Here is a 24,338-nt window from a genome sequence, read left to right as displayed (position 1 = left end):
AGCCGGACCAGCCCCGGGACCGCGGCTTCATCACACCCCCAGCCCTTAACCGAGACACGGAGCCATTCCTCGTGTGTTAGGAAGCGCAGCGGGAAGCTCCATGAGCGGTTAAGGGCCAGAGCCGGCTGGGAAGGCTGCCGAAGCCTTGCTCTCTCTCTATCGACAGCGACGGCTCTTGTCCCCCACCGCCTGCGCCATCGCCTCTGCCCCTTGATTGAATTAGGGGGCTGTAACCCGCCTCCCTCCCGGCTGTGGTCCCTGCTGCGCCGGGCTCAGATGCTGAACTTGAGAGCCATAATTTAATAAGTCTCAGGCAGACAGCGCGCTCGGATAGCCGTCGGGATCTCTCGCCTCCTCCCCGCCCAGCGATGCACTGATTTATGCTCCCAGGCAACAGCCAGGATCTCGCCTGGGATTTTTGGTCTGCCGGGATGCATTGCTCTTTTCCCAAAGCGGGAAGCTCGTGGGGTGAGCCGGGAGCAGGAACGGGACTGTATGTGCTGCAGTCGGTGTGGTGTTTGCCTGCACAACCCTTCGTTAGGCTGAGCCTTCGTTTGGGGGAGGGAGCAGAGAGGGGGAATGGAGGAACCCCGTGTCCTTACGGCAGCGGCTGCTCTCAGGCTTCCTGGGCATAACGAGTTAAAAGTTGCAATTAGTAAAGTGCTGACGAGGGGAAGGTGGGGTGGGAAGCAAGCAGCGCTAAATGAAACCTGAAAGGTTATTCCAATAAGCGGCAGCGTAGTTTGCAGCTGCGCTCGCTTTCCTGGGAGCTGGGGGATGAGGGAAGGGATCCAGGGAAGGGCAGGAGATGCTGGGCAGGACGAGGGGTGTTGCTCGAGGATGCTCAGCCGCCGGCAACACCTGCGGCCCATGGGAGCTGCTCCGTGCCCTTGCCAGGAGAGCGACAGCAAGAGAAAATTTTGCAGGGTTTTCTTTGTAAGTGCCCCTGAAGGAAGCTCGTCAGAGGCTGGCAAAGCTCGGCACTTACTGGAGTGAAAAATATGTCAGGGGAATCAAAGCGGGAGGGGACGGGCCACTGCACCCCAAGGATGCTCACGCCAACGCCAAGCTGGCAGCATGGTGGGGTGGCTGCTGCCTGTTCTGCGGCCCCGGTGGCTCCTCTGCAGGCACCGAATCCTGTGGCGGGCACGGAGCCCAGTGCCCCCCACATTTGCATGGGGAGGGTTTTGGGGAGCGGCGCGAGCCGCGATGCTTTGTGCAGGGGATCTTTGTAGCATGGAGAATTGGCCGTGAGCCGCAGCGGGGGCTGCAGGAGGGAGCAGAGTGGAGCTGGGTGCTGGGATGGAGAGGAGCCGGGCAGGGCGGAGGTTCCTGGGAAAGGCGTTTCTCTTCCAGCTGAGCAGGCAGGAGCCCGGGCGGGTGGAGGCAGCCCGCAGTGGCCTCTCCCTGCCAGACGTAGCCATTCCAGCTCCACGCTGGTGCGACACCACGGAGCTATTATTAGTCTCCAGTAGGTCTCTGTGGGTAGCTGTGAACTCCCCAATGCCTCCAGTAGCTCAGCAGACACCATGGCAGAGTGGGATCAGCCGGCACTGGTGGGGATGAGAGGCTCTGGCGAGCTCAGGGGGGGTGTGGGTGGCAGCGAGGGGCGGCCGAGCCCCCCCGGCACGAGGGCACGGGGAGCCATGCACCACAGCCTGAGCTGGAGCAGCAAAAGGCAATTAGTTGTCTAACGAGAGATCACAGAATCACAGAATCACTAAGGTTGGAAAAGACCTGTAAGATCATCAAGTCCAACCTAAAAAAGATTTGGCTGATGAGGAGGGCACGGTGCCCCTGGGAATGCCGGCGGCAAGGAGGGCAGAGCTCGGGGGTCGGCGGTGGCCAGGAGAGATGCGGGACATAGGGGTTCTGCATGAAGCTGCACCTAAAAACTACGTCTGGATTTCACAGCATCGCTCTAAAATGGAAACATGATGCTCCATCACCACTGTCTTCGGCAGGAGGCATGGGGGAAGCGCGGCGGGGCTCCGGCACACCGGGACACCCCATCCCGCGCCAGAGGAGGGCTGGGGCTGGGGAGACATGGCGTCTCCCTGCTCCCACCCTCTCCCCCAGCCTGGTTTCCAAGCAGGAGTGTTTAAATGCCTTTTATGTTGTGACTCAAATGATGAAAGGCCCGAAAATGGGACTAACAAAGACGAGTTGTACTTCAGAATAAAAAAAACCATGAAAGCAGCAGATGCTGTCATAGGGATAAATTGTATCAACAGCGATCAGATGGGAAGTGAAAAGTCAGAATGGAGTTGCTCCCTCTTCCCTGTTTCCAGTGAAAATGTCTGGGTCCATGAATTTAGCCAGAATCAGGTAGGATGAAAGGCTTTGTCTAACAAGGCATTTCAAAGCATCTGGGAGCCTCCGGAGAAGATGTGGCCACTTGGACAGGGAAACAGAGCCCCTCAGTTTTAATGAGCGTTTCAGTTGCCTTCCTTTATCCTTCTGCCAAGATCTTCCCTTTTTTTTCCCCTAAAAAAACGCGATTTCTGCTGTTTACGATTTGTCTTAACTTTGCAAAACGTGCGTTTAAGCAACATGACGTGAGGAGGCCGAGGGTAAAACGTCCCTGTCACTCCATGGCCTGTTGCTTCTTGCCCTAAACACCTCCCCACCGCGGCTGGCCCAGCCGTTTCGGCTGCTGCTGCACCGGCACCACGTGCCTGCAGCCGGGACCCTGGCACTGGGACCCTGGCACTGGGACCCTGGCACTGGGACCCTGGCACCAGCGCAGCTGCAGCCCCTTAGTCCTCCGTGACAGTGCTGGGAAGGGCAGTGGGGCCGGGGGGAAAGCGGCCGCCCCCCCCGCAGCCTCCCCCAGCCCCTTTTGCAGGAGCTGAGCCGTCCATCGGAGATGCTCCTTTGGGGACGGGTTGTGTATTTTAGGAACAGCCCGGCTGAGTGTCGGTGACCAGCGCTGCATTCCCAAAGGCTATGCCTGGTCCCCCCCAGTCCAGTTTGCATGGTCTGCCCAGTCCCAGAAGGATGCTGGCAAACTGGGAGAGGGAGGAAAGGATGCTCGCTCACTGCGCAGGGAGCAGGATTGCGTTCGAAGGCAGATGGCAGCACTCAAAGCAAACTCTTTATGTGCACTGTGAGGCAGTGGGCACAATCCCCATGGCCATCCCGCATTCCCCTGCTTCTGCTGACTCAGCAGCTCCAAAAAACGGATGTCACTGTCCCCGCATCCAGACAATGCCCCCAGTGCATCCCCCAGCCCTTCCTCAGCTCCCTCCCAAGTGCAGCCAGGTCAGATGCTCTCACTTCTTGGCCGTACCCCGCTTCTCTCCCACTCGCAGTATTTCTCCGCAGTGGTATTCCTAATGGGAATTTTGGGCTGTGGGCTCCAGTCCATCCATCCCCAGCAGGAACATCTGCTCCTGGAGAGGCTTGGGTGCCATCGGTGTGGAGGTGCACACCTGCCAGTCCATGGTACACCCCTCTTTGGATGCAGCTGCAGGTTTTTCCTTATATTTCTGGCTCATCTGCCTCATCGTTGGACAGTCTTGGGGGATGGATTGGCGAGCGTCCGATGCCCAACTTGTCCATCCCACTGCTAGCGCAGACAAATGCTGGGGTGGGTGGCTTTACGCCAATGCATGTCTTACGCTCACCGTTATTACCTAGTGGAGAAGGGATCGTATCAGGATTTATAACGACTTACTGAGAAATGGGCTCTGATGAGCTTGATGGGAAGTGATGGGCGTCACATGAGGGGCATTGGCAGCCGCCAGCAGCAGAGCAGGGCTCCAAAAAGTGGAGGGCGAAGGAGCCCATCTCCCCCGATGTCCCCCCACCGCAGCAGCCGGGCCATGAGGGTTGTGCCGTGCATCAAACGGGAGCCCTGCCAGTCACGTGGAAAGTGAGGACATTGTCTTTGAGATTTTAATTGGCTCCTAAAGCAGTAGGAAATTGCCAGAGCCAGTGGAGGGGCAGGACTGCAGGGCTCGCATGGTCTCCTCTTTCCCCACCTCCACATTTAGGGGGGGCTTTGGCAGCTCAGGCAGCACCTCCCTGCCCATAAGCTCCTCTCCAGCCCCTCCGCGTTCTTACGCGTGGCCCCACGCTGCGGTGACAGCCCAGCCTCCGCGGTGGACACAGGTCACAGCCGCTGCGAGCATCGCCTCAATTCCCATACACCCCCTTTGGTCCATGAATACCTTTCCTGGCCCTCCACTCTGTGCGCAGAAGCATTGTCCTCCTTCCCTACCAGTTACAAACTACCCAAATAATCCACCCGGTTTGGGACCAGGGGCCACATTCTCCTCCCTGGCCCTCCTGCCTGCCCCGGGTGCAGAGCGGGTACCACTTCTCAGCATCTTTCAGCATCTCCCGTTCCCTTCCCAGCCTCTGCAACAATTTACCATCTCCCCGTCTCCCCTTTCCGCTGTGACTGGATCGCACGCGGGCTATAATTAATAGAAATTAGACTGTCGAGACCTTGCAGCCCCCATCCCGTAATTACTTGGCCTTGCTGCGTTCGAGGCGCAGAGATCGGCAGCGAGCTCGCAAGCCACCGGTGATGGCAACGCATCCCGTTAACAAGCTATTTTTATTAAGCTTTTAATGCAGGCACTTGCGTGGCGCTGGGGGATGTGCAGCAACTCCACAAAGTCCACTCCCGGGAGGATGCGCGGGGGGATATTTTGGGATGAAATGCTGGCATCGGAGCTAGACAAAGCAGGATATTAGCAAAGTGCCGTGTCCCGACCACATTCATCTCTCACATGTTAAATTCCCGGCTCCCCACCGCTCCAGCCGCCTGCCATCCAACTGTACGGGTTTCAGGGGCTTGGCAAAGTGTTGGTGCTCAGCGAGCGGTGACCCCCCCCAGTCTTCAGCTCCCCTACATCGCCCCGCACCCCGAGAGCCGCACGGGAGCGTAATGATGCCCAACATCTACCTGGGCACGTGGCATCCCCCCACCGGCTCATTAAACCTCCTAACGTCCCCGTGCGAGGCGCGGGCCGGCCCCGGATGATGGGCAGCAGAGCACAGCTATTCACACTGCCCTGCTTTTATCGCTGTGCTTTTTGCGAGCTGGTAAAAAGTTCAATGCAAAGCACAGGACAGACCTCTGGAAGGCAGCCGCGCTCACAACCCAGCGTGCCGGCACACGTCTCCGGTGGGAATGGGGTTTTGCCAGTGTCTGCGATGCTCGCTTGGCTGCTGACCCGCAGGGACGTTCACTTGGAGGGCTCGCGGCATCACGCACCCACCCTGACAGGAGACCAAGGGCCTGGGGAAAGGTGCTGCTCCCCATTTCGGGTGCGGGAGAGAGACCGGAGGCTGTGGGCTGGGCTCCAAATGACGCCATCGCTTTCTTTTTTTTTTGTGGGAAGAAAATGTGACAGAACCGGCGGCTTTGATGCCTGCCCGTCAGTCTCCTTCCCCCCTGCTGCAGGCAGAATGATGTGCCGCTGAATGGGGAAGAAGGTACATGACAGGCTCCAATTTGCCCTCTTCTCCACCAAACACAAGGACATCCAAAATCTGAAATGCAGAAAGACTGAAAAGGGATGAAAGGGAGCCTACGTGGCACGGTATGTAATTGGCTTGTGCATCTCGGTGGCACAGGACACTGCTGGGGTCGGGACCTCAGCAGGATTACACGTTTATAGAGCTAATGCTCTCCCTATTAGCCATGCTAGCATAAAAACACTGCAGAAGGGCCCTTCACCTCCCTCTTTTGGGCTGTCATCCGCTCCCTGCTCCATCCAGGTAAAGATCCATCCAGCGCATCCCTGGTTTTCTTCAGCCTCCGGTTTTTGCGTCTCCTGTGGATGTAGGCTGGATGGCAGGGCAGCCGAGCGTGCACCGAGGGGCCGGGCAGCTGTCACTTCGCTCTTCCATCTCACATTTGCTCTGCTCTGGCTGTATTTCTGATCCTAAAGAAAGTCTCCGCAGGTCCAAGCCAGCCGCTGGCAGGGAGATGAGCTGGTGAATCTGCTTTCACTACACATGAGCTTGTTCAGCACTTGATACCGATCTGGCTGGTGCTCATCTTGGGTGGGTTTTGTCATTTCATCTGCAATTGTTTTGCTGTAAAGCACCTCGGAGGGTTCGCTAGCCGGGCTGTTTTACAAAGGACACCATCCTTATTACTACTGTGAATGAACTACTTTGCATTTCTGTGAATGGGAAGGAAAACTTGTCACCTCAGGACAAAAAGGGAGTGGAAATATCTGATGATCCCCTGAGACGCCTCAGACAATCCACTAAGCTCAAGTCATCCTCCTGTATTTCTTCCTCCTCCGGGGCAATTGGAATTATTAGTCCCTTCTCAAGGACCTCAAGATGTCTCTGTCATTTGCCAATTCCCGTCCCCGCTTCACTGCAGGCTGCTGGCGTGTCCTGCCGGAGCCCTGTCCTGCGCTGGGGACCAGAAGAGGATGCCTGGTGCCTGCTGGGGGTCAGGACAGCAGCACCGAGAGTCGGTGAAGCCCCTGGCCATGCCTGAAATCCTGCAGTATCTATGCACTCCGTGCTCGGTGTGTCCCCTGGGCCACACCGTCCTCTCCCGGAGGAGCGGGAGCATCGTGGTGTCCATCGACACCTCCAGCCGTAGCAGGACTCAAGGACTCGACTCATCCATCTGTGAAGTGAGACGTGCCGTTTCCCTCTGGTGTGCCTCCGCTCTGGAAAGGTCCCAGTGGCTTTTGAGACGCTGGCCCATCATGTGCGATGGGATGAGGTGCAGGGGCACAATAAACCCTCCAGCAGCAGAGAAAGGAGAGTCAGGAAAAGAAGATGATCTCTTCTCCCTGGTATCCAGTGATAGCACACGTGGGAATGGTTCAAAGCTGCACCAGGGGAGGTTAGACCGGACATTGGGAAGCATTTCTTTACCGAGAGGGTGGTCAAACACTGGAACAGGCTTCCTAGAGAGGCGGTTGGTGCCCCAAGCCTGTCCGTCTTTAAGAGGCATTTGGACAACACCCTTAACAGCATACTTTAACTTTTGGTGAGCCCTGAAGTGGTCAGGGAGTTGGACTGGATGATCATTGTAGGTCCCTTCCAACTGAAATATTCTATTCTACTCTACTCCCTACTCTACTCTACTCTACTCTACTCTACTCTACTCTACTCTACTCTACTCTATTCTAAAGATCTGCCTCCAACCCTATGCAAGCAGCAGCCTAGCCTCTGATTTGGATAATCTTCTCCCAAATGCTGGCTTTTAGGCTCTGCACCGAGGTGCCGGGTTTGTGCCCCGTGCCTGCAGCCGCAGGACTGGCAGCATCCGACTGCAGCTGTACTCCAAGGGCATTGCTGCGGTGGAAGGCGTACTGCAAACTGGGGTTAAGCAGAGCAGATTACATGGGGAAAACACACTCTACACTCCCTCTGTTTCTGCATACGTTAGTCCTGAAACAAGCATTTAAATTAAACAAGTTTCTATAGCCGAGTTTCCAATCCCACAGCCACTTCCACTGTTGGCCTCCTTTTTTTCTCCCTTTTTCTTTAGCTCGAGCAGCGGGAGGAGGAGACGGAGACACAGAGAGGAGTGCTAATTAAACAGGGAGTTCCACATTAGGGTACAAATCCTCTGGACTAGCACAAACCCTGCCAATTTCTGTGTTTATTTATTATTTTTCCAGTACAATTGTAATTTCCAGTGGTGCCTCCAGCACCGGGAGAGAGTTCAGGGGCTGCTCTCGGAGAGGATTAGCGTGCTGGAAGCATTATTACTTTCCTTCGCTGTGAATTCAGGAGTGATTCCCTGATGGCTGCACTCTATATAGAAGTGAATCGGTGCTAATTTGTTTTTGAGGATCACACATCCACCAACATGTGAAAGACAATCCTGCTTCTCGATGTATATTTCAAGTCAGTGCTACAGCAAACAACGGAAAATAAGCAAGCAAAGGAAGCCAGACCTCCCTCTCCCAGAAAGCCAGAGCTGGAAAAGAACGGACTTCAATTTTTTTTGATGTTTCCATGAGTTGGTGCTGCATCTTTCCAGGATTGTTTCGGGTTTTGGCTGCACTGCCCATGGCGATGGGCAGCGGGGGCTTGGGCATCCCTCGCACAGAAAGCTTCAGGGATGCTGTATCGGACGGGATGTCAAAGAGACCGAGCATAAAAGACTCCCTTTTTAATTTTTTTTTTTTTCTTTTTAAGTCATCCTCGAGTTTAACTGCAAGAGTGGAATAAATTAACTAATGGTATCTGTAACAACAGAGGGGCTGCGTACCTGGCGGGAGAGCAGCCGCCCCGCCACCCATCGCTCCGCTTCCTTTATTTGTGTGATTCAGAGGGACGCGGTCCGTGGGGAGATATCAGAGCCGGCTGAAATGGAAGACAAAGCTATTGTTTCAAACAGAGTTATTGATTTTTACATTATTACACTATGAAATTTATGGTCTGGTTTCAAACTGCAATAGGAGTTAATGACCACCATCCAGAAACTTCCAGGTGACCTTGGCCTCGACTTTGGTGGAGGAAGGTGAATAGCTCCAGATACCGGGTCAGCAAATGTAAAACGAACTTGCAACACCCTAAAGGACTTGATTTTGGGGTGCTGCTGACCCCAGGTCTCTGCCCTGAGCTTTAGCTCACAGCAAACTCCAAGCTGGGTGGCAGCAGTGATGGAGGGGGGGAAACTGGACCTTCTCAGCTCCAGACAAAAGCCGCTTCTGCTGTTAAGCAACATTTTACTCCTCTTGAAACCCCATGATGTCCTCAGAGCTCCTGAGCACAGTTCTCCATCCTCAACCGCCCAGCCGGTGCAGCCTGGCTGACCAAGGGTTGGCTCCGGTGGCGCTGGAGAAATGCAAAGCAGGGGCTCCGGGATGGCTGAGAACCACCCGGGAGAGGAGGCAACACAGCCCGGAGCAAGAGAAACCCTGTAAGAGGGGAGAGCAATAGGCAGTGCCCGCAAAGCAGGCAGCTGCCTGCAAAGGGCACGGCCCGTTCCCGGTGCCAACTGGTTCTCCCATCTCGGTCGCGCGAGAAGGATTTGCTTGTTAACGTTGGGGCTGCCAAAGTGGGGTCAGGGTGACCAAGAGGAGGTTTATACCAGTTACCGCACAAGGTACTGGTGTCACAGAAGGGTTTGTAGGGGCTGCAGCACTCCCCAGTCTAAACCCTTTTCCTGGCTTTTCTTTAAAAGGTACCTTCCGATGCATCTGTTGGCACCAGCCTCTTCCCAAAGCTTTCCTTAGCAATATTCCTTCCAAATTTCCTTGTATGCTTCTTCCTCTGGGAACAGTCTTTCCACTTGCCAGCAAAGCAACGCAATTTCCAGCCGCTGGAGAAGGATTTTTTCTTGTAGTACCTTCTCCCTGGAACCTCCCTGACGCTGCACCCCGAGCTGAAGTTGTGTGAAGCCGGTAGCCTCCAAGCTCATCTTCTGCCTCGGAGGTCATAATTGCCATTAAATCGCAGCTTGCCTAACCAAATTATGCAAAACCGAAATTATCTCCAATGATTTTTATGTTGCTGAAATGTTCCAGAACTGCCGGGGTGATGACTGGGGGATTGGGAGCAGCTGTCACTCCATCAGAAACCATAACTCCAAACAGCTGGGATCTGTCAGTTATTTATGACACCGTTCGCAAAAAAAAAAAATAATATGATGAAGGTGGATGGGTGGTTGCCGCTCTCTGGCTGAAAGGCAGCTCGTGCAGAAAGCAAAGCCCCGTGCCGTGTCCCGGCGCTGGGAGCTGCAGCCGGTGCTGCAGGGAGCGAACCCAACGAGGATGCTCCTGCTGCAGAGCGCTGCAAGGCTGCGGGGCAGCACCTAAAGGGCTTTGCAGAGAGGCTGAAAACAAGCTGCTGCTCGCTGGGGAGTTTAGTCTTAGTCACAGTCAGGACGGGCTTGTTTATTTTATCCTCGGCGTTGCAAAAAAAAGAAAAAAAAATGAGAAAAAAGCCAAACGCAGCTACTAAGCACAGGTCTGACACTGCTCTGTCGAACCGTCCCAGATCTGAAGTTTCGCTCTTGGCTCGCGCCCAGTTGCCACCACTGCTCCGGCATTGCCTTTCATTGTCCTTCACTTGGCAGACGAAATTGTGAACATTTGAGGCTTCTTCTTCTCCCCAGACCACAGTTTCTGCCTGCGGCGTGCTAACATCCCATTCTGAGTTAGTTCCCAGGTTTCAAAGTGTATTTTCCTCCGGGGGTCGTAGTCGTGTCTTTGTGGTCCAGTTCACTCGGGGTGGATTTAGAAAGCGTCCTTTGATAGATCCAGGGTGTGAACGGGGCAGGAAAATCTCCCTCTGGAGCTCGTTGACAGCGATGTGGTGGTGTTACACCAGGTGTGAATCTGGCCTCAGAAGAGGGTGAGTGATGAGCAAGCTTCTGCCTTTCTGATAATCCTGGCTGTGAGCAGAAGCCAGATGCTTTGTCCCCACTTGTAGCTCGCTCTGGTTAAGTATTATTATTTATATTATGTAGTAGCTATACATAGTGTTTTATGGCAGTAAAGATACATAAATCAGCAACCAGAAGACGAGGGCTTTGCTCTAAAGAGCTTATAAATCTAACAGCTTGAGCAGCACCGGTAATGGACACAGTAAGCAGGCAGTCAAGTTGCATGTAGACATGAGCTAAGATGGGTCTCCCAAAGCAGATGGCGATTTAAGAGAGATTTGAAAGAGAAGCAACCTGCTCCATCCTCGAGACCAGATCCTGCCGGAGAATTAGATGGGCCGTGACCAATATAGCTTGTCTGAGTGGAGAGGTGAAAGCGTCCATCTGAGAAAAGCAGCTCGCAAAGAGGGAACAAGCAGGGGGTGGTGAGGGCTCGTGGCAGGGCTGCCTTTTGGGGGGCTCTGCAGGTGCATCCCCCCGGGGCTGAAGCATCTATTCTTGTCCTAAGTGGTTTCTTCCCCTTGAGCCCGAGACTCCTAATGAAAATAAGTGGCATCACATCTTCCTGAATAAACCAAGGCTCTGCCTTTCTCTGAGATACACTAAAGCGTTAAAAGCCTTAAAATGCAAGAAAACTGCCAGCGCAGGTACACCCTGCTCTCTGGATCGAGCAGTGCCATGGGGACAGGCTGCCCGCAGAGCAGAGCCGAGGCCAGCGTCCCTGCCGCGGTGGCAGAGAAGTGCTCCAACCCTTCAAACCTTCCCCCTCTGATCCTGGGTATCAAACCAGCTCTTTTTTTTTTTTAATTTCTTCCTGTGCTGGCACCGGCCCGGGAGGAACCTGGGCTGGGCTGGGGGGAGAAGTGCTGTGTCTGGCCGAGCACGCTGGCTCCGGGCGTCTGCATTCTTCTGGCCGCTTTCAGCTCTTGCACAAATTGAGGCTTCACGCTAAATGCATTACGCTGTATAACAATTAATCCCGTGCTACATATAGAAAGTCCTTACTCATCAATAATGCATGCGGGAGGAGTGATTTTCACTCTCAGTAATAAGGCTAAGACAATGGAAACAAGCAGGTAATGGAGAACATTTATAATGATGTTAATCTAATAATGAGTCTAATGCTGTTAAAAGTAAGACTGCAAACTGGACGCATCCAAAGATAAATTATTTCAAGCATTCATTAACTGATGCCTAATTAATGCCCAATTAGAGAGATGCTACATGGGAAATGGTTTGGGCAGTCGGACGAATTCATTCCAATCACTGAAACCACAGTCAAAAGCAGGAGACGGCAGAAGGACGCGGCGAGCAGAAGCCGGGGTGACACAGCGCATCAGTGGGAGAAAGCCAGGAGATAAACACCCCCTTGCTGGTTTTATCCATGTCAGCAGGGCTTTGTTTTTATTCACTTCACTGGCCGGTTTCTGTAGGATTTTTCTGTGCCGCTTTTGAAGCTCTCCCTCCCCGGTGAGCTCCAACACACGTGCTGGTGACCCTCCATCTGTCTTGCAACCTTTACAAGATGAAGTCGAAAGGGCTGCGTCAGGAATAACGAGTTCGACAAGTTAGGCAGGGTCTAACTCTCAGGGGAGCCAGGCTGGGACCTCTCGGGAGGCTCCCACGGTGCTTTCCAGCCTGGGAAGCCCCGCGAGACCCAAGCGCTCCCGGCTGTCTCGTCTCGGTGGGGCTCGGCTGCTGGCCATCACGATGCTGGTGTTACCAGCCTCAGGAGCTTCATGGCTCCATGACCACAGCCTGTTTGTTTCTAGGGGGTCTCATACCTGGATCTAAACCGTGACCAAGCCCAGGGCGTCCCGGGAGCAGCTTCTCACAGCACTAGGCAATCGGCAGGTTTTATGGGCTTGGAGGGGAAGCATCCTTGATGAGACCACGTGCCCATAGCGCATCCACACGTTTCCTCTTTCCAAGTCCTGCCCACATAATTATTATTTTTTCTAAGCATCCATCCTTCTGTTTCGCCATTCTCCTTACCCCTGAGTTGCAGCACGTAGGTGGAAACACATCCCTGGTTTTTCTTCCTACCATCCTACTCTTGGGAAGCTGGGAACCAGAAACAGCCCAGACTATCCCCACTGCCATCCATGACCGCGGGAGTCACATCTCCCTCTCCATAGGAACTCCAGCCATTAACTCACAAATGCCTGTTATTTAAAGAGACGGACTCGGTTCCCTCTGACCTTTACCTCCAGAGTTATCCCCGCAGGCAGGGAGCTGTTAAACCCCACGCTCCCTTTCGGCAGGAGCCTCTACCTTGGCCGTGCTCCAGGGAGACCCAGGCTGCCTTCGTCCATCGCCGCACATTGCTAACAGCCGCCTGTCATCACCATCCCTATACATGAAATCGTGTATGTGCCGAGATCCCTGCCCGGCTCCACCTCCCGTCAGTAATCCCGTTAGCCTGGCAACTGTCGTGTCACGGAAGAGCGCATAAAACTGTTGTTTGGAAGCAATATGTAATCTTCCAACCTGCTGCTTATAGCTGGGAGATGGTTTATTGATTCAGACCCTTGTGATTTGGTATTTGCAATAACAGACTCCGCATGTGGGAGATCGTCACAGCGCTTGTGCCTGGCAGGATTTTACTAATAAACATAAGACCTACAGAAGGCTTCGTACTTCAGTGTCACCCGCGGTAAGACGGGGAACATGAAGCTGTCCCACCTTGGCGAAGCACATCCGCGGGTAAAAAACCCAGCAGAATATATCTGCAAATGTAGCTTTGTCTTTACCGTCATTATCTGGTACTGGGATAATCACAATATCCTCAGGATACCGCTGTCTCCCAGGCTGTGCTTGCACGGCGAGTTGCAGCGAGGGCTCCCGTTTTGGCAGGGAGCGCTCGGTAGTCAGCGCCGGCACGATGCTCCCACCAGCACAGCCCCTCTCTCATCGCAAAGGCACGACAGCAAAGCCAAAATGGCACGGCGGTGACTTGGAGAATGTTCCTTTTCCTACACAGCCGTAGGAGTTGTTGCAAATTAAACGTTCCCAACTTACAGCCCCTTTCTGGCAGTGGCGCAGGAATGAGACATCCCTCCTGGTAGCCGATGCTTAATTTCTGAAGGGCAGTGCCTGGAAGAAGTCCCCCCCTTCTCATCGCAGCCAAAGCTTGGTTCAACGCTTTGGCTAGCGGTGCTATTTTTTTTTTCTATTAACAGCCCAGTCAGAGCTGACTGCCTCTTACTGGTGATTTATGGAGAGTCTGAATAACCCAGTTTATCTAAAAATGTGACAACTTTGCCTTGAAAGGATGGGTCCAGATGGACGGGTCACCTGCTGTTAACTATACAATAATAGATCTCCATACCAGGCAAGATGCAATGGTAACCACAGTTATACTTCAAACACAGTAAGAAAACAGTGAGGGTTTTTTTGCCTCCCACTTGTATTCAGCTGTAGGCGTGGAAAAGAGGGACTATAAAAGCCCAAGGGGTTCAGGCTCATGGACTAGCTGGTGATAACGACATGGAGTAATTAGAGATGAACTCCACTTCCACTCTCGTTTTTCAGATTATTACAAGCCGAGTGCAAGGCGAGGACTCGTGGGCAGAATGGCACCGGCAGCTGTACGCTGCTCTGATGTTACTCCTTTCCCCTGTGAAGTCCAGAGGCAGAATTCATTAGACATGAGCAAATTTTGCGTGTAAGAGGAAAAAGCCAAATCTAGGAGGAAAATCTGAATGAGAAATGACAAGTCTGGTGCAATGAGTCTGAAAAGCCACTCAGCGCAGAAGGAATAGCCTGAAAGCAAGCCTGGTGCGAGGAGTGGGAGCGAGACGGGAATGGGGCGGCGAAACCGGCACTCTGAGAGCTGAGCAGAGGGAGGGGATGATTACTGCCTTGCTCACCACTTCTTCTCTGCAGCAGGAAAGCCTCGGTCACAAGCACATACTGTAGCATTAGAGGATGCAATATGCTTTGCCACAGGACATCCATTTAAAAATATGTCTGAGCATCCCAGTTCCAAACGGAGTTTTCAGCTCAGCCTTTTCCACCAACTGATGACAACGTGTTTTCCTGTAAATCACTTGGTTTTCAGGGTGGATGGTGATGTCTTACAACTGCAGGAAAAGGAGACGGTGGGGATGGGTCTGCACCTTCGGGGGAGCTGGGTGTGTGCAGATGTACTGCACACGTGTAATTTTAGGTGATTCGCTGGGAATTACTAAAGCTCTGTACGTTTTCCTCTCCAATACGTAAGCGTGGGCGAGTTAAGAGATGCATTACGGGGGGGTGAACACCTACGAGGGTTTGCATCTCCCTCTGTTTGCTCTCACACATTTGTACAACTGCCTTTCCCCCGACTGCGCTGCCTGCCTGCAGGCAAAGGGCTTTGCTGCCTGCACTGCCAGCGTGAATTCCCCCCCAGAAAGTTTCTCCTGCCCGTTCCGGGCTGGCAGCACAACCGCCTGCCGGTTGCAGGCAGGGCGAGAAGGCAGGGAGTACTCCATACATCACGTTTAAACTACCGTGGGTGATGAGCTGCGTGGGTAATTCATGAGCAGAGAGGAGGGCTGAGTTAATTGGGGGTGTTTTTCGCCCAGAATAGTCCCCACGGCGGCGATGGGTGGGCAGGGGGGTGCCCGAGTCCCCACTGACGCCGCTCTCCCCTCTCTCTGCACAGGGGGGTTTGCAGAGCTGCTCCTGGTGCTGCTGGGGCTGAAGGTGCCCGGCGCCCTGGGCTGCCCCACCGACTGCGTCTGCTACCCGTCCCCGATGACCGTCAGCTGCCAGGCTCACAACTTCGTCACCATCCCCGAGGGCATCCCCGAGGACAGCGAGAGGATCTTCCTCCAGAACAACCAGATCACCTTGCTGCTGCGGGGCCACTTCAGCCCCTCCATGGTCACCCTCTGGATCTACTCCAACAACATCACCTTCATCGACCCCAACACCTTCGACGGGTTCGTCAACCTGGAAGAGCTGGACCTGGGGGACAACCGCTACTTAAGGGCTTTAGCTGCAGACACTTTCCAAGGGCTGGTGAAACTCCACGCCTTGTATCTGTACAAGTGCGGGCTGAGCTCCCTCCCCAGCGGGATATTCGGTGGCCTCCACAACCTGCAGTACCTTTACCTGCAAGACAACCACATCGAGTTCCTTCAGGATGATATTTTTGTTGACTTGGTTAACCTCAGCCATCTTTTTCTCCATGGAAACAAGCTCTGGAGCCTCCATCAGAATACATTCAGGGGACTAATAAACCTGGATCGGCTGCTCATCCATCAAAATCAGCTGCAGTGGATTCACAGGCGGGCTTTTCACGACCTCCGAAGATTGACCACCCTGTTCCTGTTCAATAACAGCCTCTCGGAGCTGCAGGGGGACTGCCTGGCCCACCTGGGAGCCCTGGAGTTTCTCAGGCTGAACGGGAACCCGTGGAGCTGCGACTGCAAAGCCCGTTCGCTCTGGGAATGGCTGCACAGGTTCAGAGGCTCCAGCTCCAGCGTCATCTGCGAGTCCCCGGAGCAGATGCACGGCAAGGACCTCAAGGTGCTAAGAGCAGAAGACTTTAGGAACTGTTCGGGGTCCGAGTCGCTCCATCAGATTAAAACACACACTTTCTCCACAGCAGACAGAGGAGCCTCCAAAACCCACCACCCTCACCACTCCTCCAAGGAGAAGGGGAAGGAGAGAGGGGCTGAGAACAGTTTGCACAGCAGCCAGCCCGCCGCCCCCCCCGGCTCCCGGCCGGGCTATCGCAAACCCGGCAAGAACTGCACCAGCCACAAAAGCCGTAACCGAACCTCTAAACCGGTATCCTTGGGGCCGCGGAAAAACGGGCAGGAGGTTCCAGACTATGTGCCTGATTATCAGCACAAATTCAGTTTCGGGGGGATGCCAACGCTCCCCCCCAAACGCAAGGGTAAGTGTACCCGGCGGACGCCCATCCGCCCCCCCAGCGGGGTGCAGCAGGCAGCCGGCTGCTCGGGGCTCAGGGCATCGCTCCTGGTTTTTATGATGGTGTTAGCGGCCGTCATACGCTGAGCCCCCGGCTGCGGACAGAGCGAATCTGTACTGCCACCAAATCTACAAAGGACCAGAGTTTCTTTTCTTCTTCTTTTTTTGTACGTGGAGAGTGTTGGCCTGGTGAAGGGAAGAACGTTGTCTCGGCTTCTGACGGTCTCTCCGTGCCCGGCCGGGCTGCCAACGCGGACTGTGCCGAACGCAGCGGGAGCGGATTAAAAGGCATTATCACACCTTGTCACAAACAGCCTAACCGAGCACCTACAACAAAAACAAAAGCCAACCTTACAAAAACCCAGATAACAGGGACAGTAGCCAATTCGCCGGTGATGATAACAACCGGACAAATGGACTGTATCCGTGCTCTTGTGAAATCCTGTTCATTTGAGAGCGCTCTGAACGACCCCTCCAATTACCGAAAGGAACATAATTGCTGTAAAAACAATCACCGATTAAGCCTACACTGTTTCTCTGAAAGTGAGTGCAAGGACACTGATACCGATGTAATAAGGACATTGGTTCTCCCACGTTTTAGCCCTTTTGGCTCCGAACCCAGAGGCCAAAGTTGGCTGGGAATCTTTAGAAGACAATCTCAAACCCCTGAATATCTCAGGCATTACAGCAGAACAGGGCTTGCCTGCTGGGCTTGGAGTAGCCAACAACCAAAGGAAAGACTGATTAGAGGTGGAATTAAACAAAAAACCCAACAAACCCAACACTTACAGAAATGAGGTACCCGCAGGAGGTGCGGTTTTTTGTAACCGTGTTCACACATCTGAAAACAACCCAACCCCAACAAATGCACAGGCTCCCCCCTTCCCCTAATTATCCATATGTATGTCTTATAATGTTTATAAACTATATGGAAACTATATCTTCAGAACTAAGGATTGTATTGTTGAATTTATAGCAGACCAGTATATGATTTTTTTTTCTCGAGAAAACAAACCGGCAGCAGTGCCTACAGATGCTGAAAGCCATCGGGCAGGCTCAGTACGTGCGGGGGAACCACAGCGGACCAATGTTCTCAGCAATTCAGAGCACTAAACTTTGGGAGGGGTGGGGGGTGTGGTTGTATGTGATGCAGCAAAGTCCATATCCAGAGAGCCAAAGCTCACCCTTACGTCCGAATTTGTAATCGGGGGGAGAGAGAGATTAATTAGTCCAAATAAATAGAGCCATAGAGCTCTGTCTCCGGAAAGCGCTGCGAGGCCCCGGGGAGGAAAGGGGCTTTTTTGGGGCTGGAGGCAGAGAGGGGCTTCCCAGCCGTGTCGGTGGCGTGAGGACCTTTATAGCTGGACTAAGGTTTTCACTGGGCAGCAAGGAGCAGTTCCCAGGCTGCAGATAGTCCTGACAGCGTCAGGAGAGGTTTTGTTTCTTAAAAGGAACAGGTTGTGTCATGGGAAGAGTCAGAGAAGGGGGAAACTACAGCTCGTAGAGGACCGGCGAGAAGCACAGTGCCCAGAGTTTCTGGTCCGCCATAGGAGAGAAAAATAAATGGTCCAAGACAGCCGTGCGAAGGGGGTTGTGGCTAGGTGGAGGCGAGGGAGCAGATCTGCTTGTTCCCCTCATCCCGAATTAAACCCCGCGGTGGAGCGATGCGTTTGCTGGTCGGGGGCATGGCAGAGCTGGCGGCATCACTGACGGCAGCCCACGGGCTCGGGGAGGTGCTGCCCAAATCCTGCAGTCGGTGTGAATTCCCTGTCAGCGTGGATATGTCAGACCAAACAGACACTGAAGTTAACGAAACAAGGGAAATAAAAGCGATCTTGGACAAGAAAAGGCTGCTGTTCATTTCGTAACGATATCCCAGCGGTGGCACGTTTCTAGCCCGTAGCTCACGTGTGGGGCTGGAAAGCCCAAAGGAAATGGCTCGTGTTTTCCATCAGACACACCACTAGCTTCAGGAAGAACGGGCCAGCTCGGGAAATCCACTCTCCCAACCGCTTTGGGGATGGGGAGAGGGTATTTATGCAGTGGCAGATCCCCCGGAGGAATCTGGAAATGAAAAGGGAAACTCCCAAGCGAAAAAAAAAGAAGAAAATTCCTTGAGGCGCTTATTTTTAAGAGCAGTTGGGTGCTGGGAGCGGGCAGCTGGGGGGCACAGTGTCTTCTGTCCGCCTCGCAAGCGATGAGGAGCGGGGGCTTGCATGCTTTGCTTTTAAATACCCTTCTTGGGGAATAGCAGGAGTAACTGCGGGAGGAGAAAGGAAGAGGTTACTTCATCAAGCCCTCTCCCTTCCAGCTCCTACCCAAAGTTTTCTGTCTACAGGGCTCTAAAGCTCCACTAAAGGGATGTCCAATGCAGCCAGAACAAATAATCTGTGATCTGAAATAGCTCCCTCACGTCCTACTCTCTATAACCAATAGCAACTGAATGAGTCTGGCACTGTCCCTTAGAAGTGGAGAATGTTGTTATGTTGGTTATTTTGTTTCATACTCTGGAAATCAAAGCTCTCAGTGGGAGAATGAAGAAGAGAAGCACTTTATTAATTTTTTTTAAGTCTGTGTGTAACTCCTGTAATATAGGAGTGAAATGTCAGCACAGGAGATGCTAATGTTTTATAAATGATTTGGGTGCAGCAGGCACGATGGATAGTCTTTGAGATGAATTATATTAGAACAGACTACGCCTGGCTCAAAACCATAATTGTATTTTCAGTATCTTTTCCTTTAACATGTAGAAAAAATAAAGCCAACTCCATGGTGTATTATGAGCCCTGTCAATCAAGCGCTCTAACTCCTAGCAATAAAGGCTACTGCTTAAAAACCAGAAGGGAGACACGATACACTGCTAAATAGGAGGTGTCACTTGACATGGACTATAGGTTTCTGATGTTCCTCCTGCCGTCCCCTTAGCTGCTGTCCCTCCCTGCACTCATCCTTCCTCCACAACCACAGCTCTTTGAGGACAAACTAAATTTTTATGGCATGCTCTGACACTTAGTCTCAATAACTAACTTCCCATCTGCATGGTTCAGCTCTACCATGGCCCCTGGTTCGCTCTCCTGTGTTTTTTCCCCAATCCCTTCATACAGCATGTCTTCATGCATTTTGAATGTTGCTCTGAGGGCTGGTATAAATCCCTTCTTCTCTGAAGCAGTGCTCCCACAACCTCAAAGCAAACATCTCTCCAGTTGAGCGGATGCAGGTATAACCACGACTTGCCAGAGCTTGTGTGGCTCAGGCTGGAGATAAGTTGGAGAAATTTGAGATTTAATTAGAATCACTCCCAGACACCAAAAGTTGGACGGGGAGGTCCCTGGGGTGAAGGGCTGAACCCCCGAGGTGGTGGTAAGCACCATGGCCCCTCTGAGGCGATGCTGGGCAGTGGTCCATGTGCTCCCATTTGGACAGGCTGGATGGATGGGCCAAGGCCAACAGGATGAGGTTCAACAAGGCCAAGTGCCGGGTCCTGCACTTGGGTCACAACAACCCCATGCAACGCTACAGGCTTGGGGACGAGTGGCTGGAAAGCTGCCTCGCAGAAAAGGACCTGGGGGTGTTGGTCGACAGCCGGCTGAAGATGAGCCAGCAGTGTGCCCAGGTGGCCAAGAAGGCCAACGGCATCCTGGCCTGTATCAGAAATGGTGTGGCCAGCAGGAGCAGGGAGGTGATCATGCCTCTGTACTCGGTGCTGGTGAGGCCGCACCTCGAATGCTGTGTTCAGTTTTGGGCCCCTCACTCCAAGAAGGACATTGAGGTGCTGGAGCGTGTCCAGAGAAGGGCGACGAAGCTGATGAGGGGTCTGGAGCACAAGTCTGATGAGGAGCGGCTGAGGGAGCTGGGGTTGTTCAGTCTGGAGAAGAGGAGGCTGAGGGGAGACCTCATCGCTCTCTACAACTACCTGAAAGGGGGTTCTGGGGAGGTGGGTGTTGGTCTCTTCTCCCAAATAACAAGTGATGGGACAAGAGGAAATGGCCTCAAGTTGCGCCAGAGGAGGTTTAGATCGGGTATTAGGAAAAACTTCTTCACCGAAAGTGTTGTCAAGCCCTGGAACAGGCTGCCCAGGGAGGTGGTTGAGTCACCATCCCTGGAGGTATTTACAAGACATGTAGAGCTGGTGCTTAGGGACATGGTTTAGTGGTGGACTTGGTAGTGTTAGGTTTACGGTGGGACTCATGATCTTAAGGGTCTTTTCCAACCTACATGATTCTGTGACTCTACACACCTAAACCCCTCCGTGCTCCACAGCTCCTCCACCCGGACCCCCCCAGCCGTGCCACCGTACCCCTTCCCAGCGAGGGGGGAATGAGCCATGAACTGGTGCAGGTCACTATCGCAAGCTCAATCTTCGGACGTGCGTGGAGTCCCCTCTCCGGGGTCTGGGCAGACAGGCTGCCTCTTGCCGACGTGGTTAGACGCTGCTGATAGCTCCCCACGGCTCGGCTGCAAGCTCTGAACGCCTCCCTTGGGAAACGTGTCACTTGAGCATTTATTTGCTTATCGGTTTCCCGTTCCTTTAGCGTTCTCCAGTCTGCCGCCCGCACCATGCGCTGCTCTGGCAGATGAGACGAGTCCCTGTCGCTGCGGCTGCCTTCCCCTTATTTACCTGATTGTATCAGTGAGCTTTAATGCTCTAACTTTGGGCTGTTCATGCAGATCCTTTCCATTAAAAAAAAATAAATGCCAGAGAACCCAGAAGAAACCCCAGACTGTGCCTCTGGAAACTCACCCCGGGCGGCAGAATCCCGTTTCCTGAGTCGGAGCCAATTTTTTCTCCATTGTACCACTTTTCCACAGTTTCATCCCATAATTGCTAATACGGAGCTTTTCATACATGCTTTGAAAACACAAACCATATGATGCTGCATCTCTTTTATCCTCCCAGGCAGGATGAAAACCAAACTCCTCTCAGATATTGAGAATAAATTTTTAGTTTATCAGTCTAAACCAACACCACAAGTCAGCAGTTTCTCCGATATTCCCCATCGCTTCCCGGACAACACTCGTGCCCCCCCAGCACCACTTCCAAATTATTTCCTTTCTCAGAAAGTTGCTCTGTGACGCGTACCCCCTTCAGAGAGACAGAGCCGAACAAAAGCATCACTTCACGTTTCTCTTAAGCCAAAATAACAATTTTTGCGGTCCTTCAAGTTCGGCCTTCCCTAAATCCTCCATCTGCGTATGCTTTCCCTGTCTTAGCTTCAAGCGCACTCCCAGAAACGCTTCCCAAGATCCCATTTCCCATTGCATGACCAAGAATATCTCCCTTTCCATTGCTTACTATCTCCCTGAGGTTGACATCATTCCTCTCCTCCAGCAGCCCTTAACGTACCCAGCAGCCCCCGAGCTCATAACTGCTTTGGTGAAACACGAGATCGCCGACACCAGACGATGCTGACGGGAACGGTGATTACGGGGATGCTCTTGTACTGCTGACGGCGCTGGAGTTTGTGGGTTACAGATGGAAGCAAAAACAACTACGCAAACAGGACACAGAGGACCGCAGCGGTGCTCGTGTTTTGCAACGTGTGTTTTTTGGGAAGGCGGCACGCTGGCATCGCCGGCGAGCCAAACCACCTCTCTACCCACATAAAAGCAGCCCCAGGAGCAGCACCCCCCTGGAGTCCCCATCCATCTCGCTGTCTCCCAACACACTCCGTCTTCCCTTCTCCTGGAGAAACCGCCTTCAAAGGGGAGAAGATCTTTCATCTCAGTGACCACCGCAGTCCCTGGCCCCGCTCAAAAGCGGCCAATTAGGTGAACAAAAGCGGGTGTTACAACGCAAGCTGCTCGCCACCCGGCTCATTGCTGTAAGGAGCCGCTCACTAAAATCCATTTTTTTTCCCCCACCCTGTGAATACGGGTGAATTTCTCCCCAGGCCCAGCCGCTCCGCAGACACATCTTTATCTCTCTGCAGGCTCCTCGGCTCATCCCCACCCTCATCCGCACAACCCGAGTCCTTTCCGGAGCTGCCCTCCATCCTCTTCCTCCTTTGTGAAAACAGAATCAAAATAACTGTTTAACAAATCAGCCATTACCTTCTCCCATGTCACCAATTCCCCGCTATCATTTCGTAATTGGCCAATTTTCTCTTTTACCTTCTCTCTGCTCTGAATACGTCTCGGGAAGCTCTGATTGTGTGTTAAAATATCCTCCCTAATTCACTGCTCAATATCTCTTTCTGCTCTTCTAATTGCCCTTTTAACTTGCTTCTAATTTTTTTATAAATCTCCTAATCCTCTTCCTGCACAAGTTGTTTACATGCACCGGAGAATGTATATGTATTAGCAGATGTTCCTGGGTAAATAATGCACAAAAGAATATTACCGCTTCACGCAAGCTGCAATTACTGCTTTCCTCAGAATAAGCCCTGTTTAACCCTCCTATTTAGGGCACACGCCCCTGCTCTCGCTGCACATCTCCAGGCTATTTCACTCCTGCTGCAGAACATTAACACCACCAGCTCCACCACGGCTCGCTCGTTATCTTCTGGAAAAAAAGAATTACCAAAAAAAAAAAAAAAAAGAAAAAAGAATCGAAGGATAAAGGGAATGGTACATTTATGTTCCAACAAATCTTTTTTTTTGGGGAACCCAGCTAGAAGAAATGAAACAAAATAGCTACACGACTCGAACGCAGCGGCACGACCCCAAGTAATAAACAAATTTGATAGTCTTGGTGCTTTTGATTTATGGACAACTTACTGCGCTCCCCGCTCTCAGGGAGTGGGCTGTCAAAGCCCTTGTGCCGCAGACTGGCAGAGGGTCAGGCAGGCGTTTTTTGCCATCCGCTTTGTAAAAGACTTCCTAAAATGACTCAAAATTTCCTTACTCTTTTCCATTTCTCCTCTCAATTTGTTTGCGGTCTCCTCACAAAACACTGCAGTACCCACCAGATGCTTTGAATTCGGTATTTGCCAGCTAAAGGGTGATGCTAAATCATGGGTTTAAAGTTACACATCTCACTCAGATGAAGAGACATGGGTCATCGCCGAGGGAAAGCGACCCTGGGTGCAGGCAGAAGTGAGTGTTTTGCAACCCAACCCTCGATCTCGCTCGGAGACCAAAGGCATCGCAGGTACCGGGAAGCTGCGGGAGATGGGGGCTATTTTATACTTACAGCCAGCACTTACAGAGGCACCTTGCCTCTGCCTAAATGCCAAATCGTGATTAACAACAATGTTCTGGCCACCAGAACATCTCTGGGCACAGTGTCCACCTCCGTCACCTCCATCCTGACAAAACCAGGTCCTGCTACACCCCAGGAGGCTGCCCGCACCCTCCCCAAGCATCGTGCTTGCCTGCAGCTGCCGGCCCCAACCCGCCCAGGGGACAGAAGAGTAACAAAAATTGAGAGGGAGGAAAAACAAAATCAGGTGGAAACAGTAAAAGTTCACCTCCTGCTTCTCAGAGGCTGCTCTGCCACACAGGGTCAAAAGCAAAACACTTCTATTAAAATACGAAATTGTTCCTATGACAGACTGCGGTTTCCGAGGCCATTACGGAATAACGAAACTCTCGGCTATTTGCTGACTCGCCCGGAAAGATTTCCATTTCTTCCCCATGCCGGTACGCTTTATTTCCCAGGGAAGCAGATCCCGCTCCCAGCAAGGGTTGCCGTCCCCAGAGACAGATTTTGTTTGCTTCAATTTGAGCTGCAGCGGTTTCATTTGCTCCCTCTCCGCCCCGTGGTTCCTGCGGGCAGGTATCGCAGCATCCTCAGCGCAGGACTTTGTGCTGCACCTTCCCCACCTCGCAGCCAAGATTTAACACCTCTACTTCAAGCCTACCAGCGTGACTTGGTTATTTTTTTTCCTACAGACCTAGTGAAAGTTCTCTCAGACCTGGATTCTCAATAGTGCATACAAATTGCTCTCTCTGGAAAAGGTTTTCATAGTTATTCCCTCAGTCAGTCCTTCTACAGCTAAAATACCCTGTAATCAAAGGTCTTGGCTTCTCACAGATCTTCTCTAAAGAAGCGTTTCTAGGTGGGCTGTCTCATGAACTGCCTTGCATGCCCTCGCATCCTCGGAATAAGCCCTCTTTAACCCTCCTGGGAGTTCACAGA

General features: G+C 52.8%; 1 protein-coding gene across 1 annotated transcript in view; it reads left to right on the top strand.

Annotated features, from left to right (window-relative positions):
• Positions 1-16,345, top strand: part of RTN4RL1 (reticulon 4 receptor like 1) — a 32,131-nt gene extending 15,786 nt beyond the window's left edge. The window contains exon 2 of the mRNA XM_059829508.1: positions 14,982-16,345. Coding sequence (XP_059685491.1) covers positions 14,982-16,345 — 1,364 coding nt within the window. The remainder of the gene's footprint in view (positions 1-14,981) is intronic.
• The last annotated feature ends 7,993 nt before the right edge of the window (positions 16,346-24,338 follow it).

Source organism: Gavia stellata, chromosome 25 (genome assembly GCF_030936135.1).
Source record: "Gavia stellata isolate bGavSte3 chromosome 25, bGavSte3.hap2, whole genome shotgun sequence".
In the NCBI taxonomy this organism is placed as follows: Eukaryota; Metazoa; Chordata; class Aves; order Gaviiformes; family Gaviidae; genus Gavia; species Gavia stellata.
The sequence above is the reverse complement of the archived record's forward strand: the minus strand, read 5'-3'. Positions and strand labels throughout refer to the sequence as shown.